The 6,398-nt window shown below is 56.2% G+C and overlaps 1 protein-coding gene across 1 annotated transcript in view; it reads right to left on the bottom strand.

Annotated features, from left to right (window-relative positions):
- Window positions 1-2,740: 2,740 nt before the first annotated feature.
- SDS (serine dehydratase) overlaps window positions 2,741-6,398 on the bottom strand; it is an 8,583-nt gene continuing 4,925 nt past the window's right edge. Inside the window, exons 6-8 of the mRNA XM_006151685.3 lie at window positions 6,021-6,248; window positions 4,355-4,479; window positions 2,741-3,430 (exon numbers count right to left, since the gene is read on the bottom strand). Coding sequence (XP_006151747.1) covers window positions 3,222-3,430; window positions 4,355-4,479; window positions 6,021-6,248 — 562 coding nt within the window. The 3' untranslated portion in view covers window positions 2,741-3,221. The remainder of the gene's footprint in view (window positions 3,431-4,354; window positions 4,480-6,020; window positions 6,249-6,398) is intronic.

Genomic DNA, 6,398 nt, shown 5'->3' with positions numbered 1-6,398 from the left:
CTGTCCTGGCCTGTCCCTCTTCCACAAGGAGTCGATTGTGGGCCCTACCCCGATGACCTCATCCAATGCCGGTCACCTCCCAGAGGCCCCCACTTTCAACGCCACAGTCAAATTATGTTTTCACTCTGGGGTCAGCAGATGGTGTTGTGGTTAAGGGGCTAGACTTCCAAATGGCTCACTGCAGTTCGAGTCCTGCACCCGGCAGTTTGAAACTCAGGCTGGGTGCATATGCCTGTGTGCCCAAAATCCCGAGAGGAGAAAGGATTGTGGTGTGGCACACCCCCCTGGGGGGGGTGATTTCTCATTTTCTGTCTCCGTCTCTATAGCAAAAATCTCTCTCAAAAGAAGACTTGGTTTTGTCTTCTTAATCCCATCAACCAAACCTGAACAGGGGGATGGGGGCAGGGGTGCGGTCCTATTCAAGCCCTAGCACTCCGGGAAGGGAAGTGACCTGCCTGAAATCTCAAGACTTGTTCCCATCAGGGGACCAGCAGTTGGCGTAATGGCTATGTCACTGGACTCCCATGTAGTTGACCACAGGTCGAGTCCCGGACCCGATGGCTTAAACTCACGCCGGGCGCATGTGCATGCATGCCCAAGATCCCGAGAGGAGAATGGAGGAGAAGGGATTGCGGCGTGGCCACTGTCTCTCTGTCTCTCTGTCTTTCTGGCGAGCGCACCTGCCCTAAAGCAAAAACCTCTCCAAAAAAAGACTTGCTCCCATCAGGGCCAGGATGGTGCCCTGTGTGTGACGGTGCAGGCCCTGGCGGGACAGGTCACCCCTACTGTGCGCCAGTCACCGTCTGCACAGCCACTCCTGAGACTGGGGCTTCCTTTAGACCCATTCAATAGATGAGGTAGTGGAGGTTCATGGTGGCGATGGGCCTCACTTAGAGTCACTGTAGTCTACTCCCTGGAATGGTTCCAGCCCTCCTGCCTTCCGGGCGGTAGGGGTGGTCGTAAGCCAGGCAACTCGGAGAGGGCCGGGGATGGGGTCACACAGACGGTCCCTCGTGGGCCTTCAGCTCACCGGCAGCCAGGAAGGCGGTGACATTAGGCTCCTGCATGTTCGGAGTTTCCCACCATCCTCGGCTTCAAGATGGCAGCCGCCCGCACATCTGTGGCTCAGCCCTGCCCTGCAGGACTAGGGTCTGGCCGGCCCACGGTGCCTTGCCTCCTCCTCCCGGGGGCTCGTAGTCGGGACATGGAAGCTGGGAGTGACCCTATTCTGAGCACCCCTGAACCGAGGGCTGTTTGCAACTCACTCTGTCCCCAGGGAAAGTTCTGGAGCTAAGGGGCCAACTCGATTTCCTGGCTGTGCCAGCCCTCCCTTTGTCGCATTTGGGTTTTCAGATCCACCTGCTGCTCCATCCTGAGTGTAGGCGGAGGTGGGCCCAGCCTGGCCCTTGCCCTCACCTTGGCATCTTGGAGCTGGGTATTTACTGTGGGGCGGGGCAGGGGGGGTTGAGTAGGATCGGCAGCCTGTGTAGATCTGGGTAGGCCCCTCGGTTCTTTTTTTTTTTTTTTTTTTTTTTTATTTTACCTTTTGTAATTATTTTTGAATTATTTTCTTTATTTTTATTTATTTATTTCAGAGAGGTTTTTGCTGTAAGGGAGCTTGTGCTCACTAGAAAGACAGAGAGCGAGAGACAGAAAGCGAGAAATCACCCACCAGGGGCATGGCCACGCCGCAATCCCTTCTCCTCCATTCTCCTCTCAGGATCTTGGGCACGCACGCACACGCGCCCGGCGTGAGTTTAAGCCACCGGGTCTGGGACTTAAACTGCGGTCGACTACGTGGAGTCCAGCGACATAGCCATTACACCAACTGCTGGTCCCACTTCATTTGTTTATTTAATTTATTTTATTTTGACCAGAGAAGGGGAGAGAGAGAGAAAGACAGTGAGAGAGAGGAAGTGAGAAACCAAGCCACCAGGCCTGGGAATTGAACCTCAGTAGGCCATGTGGGAGTCCAGTGCCTTAACCACCACACCACCTGTCAGTCCCTATTATTAGTTTAAAATTTGCTGTAGGATATGTGTGCTAACCAGAGAGAGAGAGAGAGAGAAGGAAAGTGAGAAAGCAAGCTGCCAGGTCCGGGACTTGAACAACAGTCAGCCATATGGGAGTTCAGCCCCTTCACCACCACCCCCAAGTGCTGACCCCTCTTGCACTTAACTTCCAATGGAGGCTTTCAAACAGGGCCCTGGGGCTGCTCAGGTGATGAGGGACAGTCTTGAGGGTGGTTGGTGGGGCCGAAAGTGGGGGGATGACACCCTCTGGCCTTTCATTCCGCCCCAGCAATTTCCCTCTGATGGGTTTCCATCACAGGCTTTGTGCACTTGCACTGGGTTTGCACGACCCCTGGTGCAGAGGGGGGTGTCCATTGTCACCTTGCCCACCCCTAGAGATGGGGGGCTCACTGCTCGACTCCCAGCGGCTCTGGGATAAAATCATGTGGTCAGGAAGGACTTGGTGTCAGATGGGGTCGGCAGCAGAGGCAGCCTTCGTCCACTAGAGCCCCCCTCGGTGAGCCCTGTTCCCTTGCTGCGTCCTGCCACAGGGATGCCCCTCCTGGCTGGTGTCGGGCTCCTGCCCTTGCCGTGGGGCCCCAGGGCTCCCAGGAATGGGGCTGGTTGGGGGTTTCTCCCTCCTCAGGGCGGGGCTAAGAGCAGGCGTGACAGGTGGAAGGAGGGAGGGGAGACAGCCGATGATGGAAAACCTCTGAAGACGTTCTTTGCATAAATATAGACTTTATTATTTCGTGAAAAAGCTCACAGAGTCGAAAAGTGCATGAGGGTGGGGTCGGGCTTCCCAGGGGACCGGATGGTTCCTGGAACCTGGACCGAGCCCTGACCCTGAGAGAGTCTGGGTGGGGAGAAAGCTTGGAGGAGGGCCCTCCCCCAGCCGGCCCTGCCCTTCCCGCCCTTCCCGCCCCACCTCTGTGGGAACCTGGCGAGTTACTTGTGGGCGATTGTCACCCTCGCAGGGACGCTCAGGACAGAGCGGTCACGTGGACACGAGAGGTCCCCTTCAGGGCCCCCCTGGCTGCTAAAGCCCCAGCTCTGGGAGCACCGGCCCCACCACGCGGTGGGTTCCTGGCAACAAGCGGGCCTTCCTGCCGGGCTGCAAACCAGACTGGGAGATATATTTACACCCAGGCGCTGGATAAAACTCCAGCCCCTCCAGAGGCCTCCGGGGCCCCCGGGACACTCGGGTCCTCACTTGGACAGCCTCTCTCTCTTGGCCACCTCTTCCTTGAGAGCCTGCAGCTGGGCTAGGCTGATGTTGCTGCCCCCGCAGACGATGACCACCAGGGAGGGCAGGGGGGCCTGCAGCTTCCCCTCGCCCTGCAGCTTCTGCACCACGTGGCTGTAGACCGCGGCCAGGGCCGCCCCGCAGGCTGGCTCCACCAGGATCTTCTCGTCGTCTGCCAGAAAAGGGGCACGACCAGGGTGGGTGCAAGGGAACTGCTAGGTCATTGGCCGAGCTTGGGGGAAACGGGCCAATCAGCTCTCAGCGCTGGCCACTGACAGGTTCTGGGCCACACCTCCCACCATCCCGCTGCTGGTGAACCGACGGCTGTTGCGGAGCACTGTTAAGAAGGCTCCTCCTACCAGCAGTTAGCGTAATGGCTATGTCGCTGGACTCCCATGTAGTTAACTAAGGTTCGAGTCCCAGACCCGGTGGCTTAAACTCACGCCGGGCGCATGTGAGGAGAATGGAGAAGAAGGGAGCCATCCCTCCTGGGGGGGTGATTTCTCACTTCCTATCTCTCCATCTGGCGATCTTACATGCCCTATAGCAAAAACCTCTCCCAAAAAAAAAAAAAAAAAGAAAGAAAAAAAAGGCTGAGGCACCCTCCGAACAAGAACGCCATGGCTGATTAGCTAAGTTAGCTACGGGTGCAATAAAATTTAGTAGTAGCATAAATACTACTAAAAAAAAAAAAATCTTTGCCATCTTTATCCTAGGGAATGTCCGGAAAGAATCTTAACCCACTTTTGAATCCAACTCTGAGCCTCATGCTTGTCTTTTTCACCCCGGCTACCAGGAAGCTCCGAGGTCACATTTTTAAATAGCAAGCTCTTATTCTCTGCTGTCATGGTGACCGGACCTACATCATGTGTGGCTTTGGGTTTTCTGTTCTTACCACTGCCTTGTCCTGGGTTGTTGGGAAAGTCATGACCCCCTCCCCCTGTGGAAAAATGTGTCATGCCTTCCCACAATCCAATATTATCTCCCACTAATGGGAAGTTCTCAGCCTGGGCAGGAGACAGAAGTGAGAAGAGATTTAGGGCTCCGTTTAGTCCCTGCCCCCACAGGCCGGGTGTTGACAGGGTTTGGCACGTACCCACAAACTTCTCGATGGCAGCCACAGCCTCCTGGTCCGAGACCACTTCAGAGAAGATGGGGTGTTCCTGAAACAGCTTCAGGGTCTGAGCCGCCACGGTCTTCACGCTCAGGGCCGTGGCAACGCTGGGAGAGGGGAGGACAGAGCAGGGGAAACAGAGGCAGGGGAGAAGAGGGAGGCAATGTCAGTGGGCAGGGGACAGGCTCGACCTCTGCAGCCCTGAAGCTCTGCAAGGTCCCCGGAGTGGGTGGTCTTCCCCTCTGCCTGGCACAGCCCAGCCTTTGGAAAGGATTGGCGAACAGCCTCCTGTTTGGCTCAGCACTGACTCAGGCAGCACCTAAATGGGCCCCCTGCCGTTCCCTCACTCAGCCTACTCCATCCTGCCCTACCCTTCAAGGCTCAGGATTAAAGCTACCTCCTCCAGGAGTCCTCCAGGGAGACTCCTCAGTCCCTATGTAGAATTCTCAGGCATCCCCCTACCCCCGCAGTAACCAAACAGTGAGTGCTTCTTGAGGTGGCGTCAGGTGCCCAGCGCTTCACAAACATGACTGTGTTCTCACAACCAAATTTGGCTGTTTTCAGTCAATTTTATGGAAGGGGAAACTGAAGTGGAGTGTGCCCAAGGTCACACGTCTAGGGAGTGGTGGCTCTGGGGCTCTCCCCAGCCTCCCCGGAGTGACCTTGGGTCCTGTGTGCAGCTTGTCCTTCCCCTTTGTCTCATTCATGAGCATCTGGAGGGCCTGGTCCACCCCAGGCAGCATGTGACTCATGGCACATTCAACCATGATTCAACCCTGCAGCAGGAGCTCTGGGGGGCTGGGCTCAGGAAGTTCCTGCCTGGACTGTCTTCCCTAGCTGTAGCAGAGACTGCTATCTACCCTAGTATCTATTCTAGCCATGCACAGCATAAAGACATTTCCCAGTTTCTCTTGCAGCTAGAGTGGCCGTGCAAGTCAGTTCTAGCCAAAGAGAAGTAAGTGGAAGTATTATGTCTGTCTTTAAAGCTTGGGGCCTAGTGTTCAGTTCCTTTCTTTCTGTCAGATGGGATGTGGGCATGATGGTTGGCACTCAAGCAGCCGTTTTGGACCAGAAGGCTACACACTAAGAATGATGGGAAACAAATTCAAGGAACCTGGGTCTCTAACTTGATGGGGTTGTCCCTGGGATGGCCTAGAATTCTTACATGATTGTATATTTCTCTAGAAATTCTTACGTGAGAGAACTAAAGTTCAATCTTGCTGAAGCTACTGTTCTTTTGGGCCCTTATGTGATACAGCCAAGTCAAATCCTAATGAATATATCGAAAGTCCAGGCTGGGATGTAAACTCCTTGGGAGTGAGAGCTGTGTTTTTTTCACCACGGTGTTTGCAGGATCAGCTGGCACCTTGCACGTGTCAGGGGCTCAATAAATGGCTGGGGGAATTAGCGAGTTACGTAAACCCTGCCGGTAGGAACTTCATGGATGGCTAATATTAACCTTCCATGTGGGGAAGTGTGAATTCTGCGTAGAGTCACACAGGCTGGGGGTTCAAGTCCTAGCCCTTTCACTCCCTCTGACCGGGACCTTAGTTTCCTCCCCCATAAAATGGGGCTGCCATCAGAACCTATGGAAGGGGGCTCCCCAAGGCTTGCTGGACCCCCGAGGGAGGCACCCCCCGTGTCTCACCTGGTGAGCTGAGGCAGGGAGACGAGCTTTCCTGCGGTGGCGGTGGCGTGGAAGCTGTGGGCACCGATGGTCTCCATGGCGATGACGGGCACGTCCCCCCAGCCCACCTCCTGCAGTCCCTGGACCACTCCGCACAGCAGGCCGCCGCCACCCACGGACAGCGCGATGGCCCCCGGCTTCGTGCCCATTGTCTCCTTCAGCTCCTTCACGATGGAAGTGTGGCCTTCCCTGAGGCGTGGGGACACGGGGTGCCAGGTCAGGGCTGGGCCTCGTGGAGGCACCAGTCAGGGGTGCCCAGAGACCCAGCTCTGGTCTGCACTTAACACAGACCAGCCGCTGCTGGGCCTGGGGGCTGGCCCCCGCTCCCCCGCCCCTGGG

The sequence above is a fragment of the Tupaia chinensis genome, unplaced genomic scaffold, assembly GCF_000334495.1.
Source record: "Tupaia chinensis unplaced genomic scaffold, TupChi_1.0 Scaffold000323_1, whole genome shotgun sequence".
NCBI classification, from domain to species: domain Eukaryota; kingdom Metazoa; phylum Chordata; class Mammalia; order Scandentia; family Tupaiidae; genus Tupaia; species Tupaia belangeri.
The sequence above is the reverse complement of the archived record's forward strand: the minus strand, read 5'-3'. Positions and strand labels throughout refer to the sequence as shown.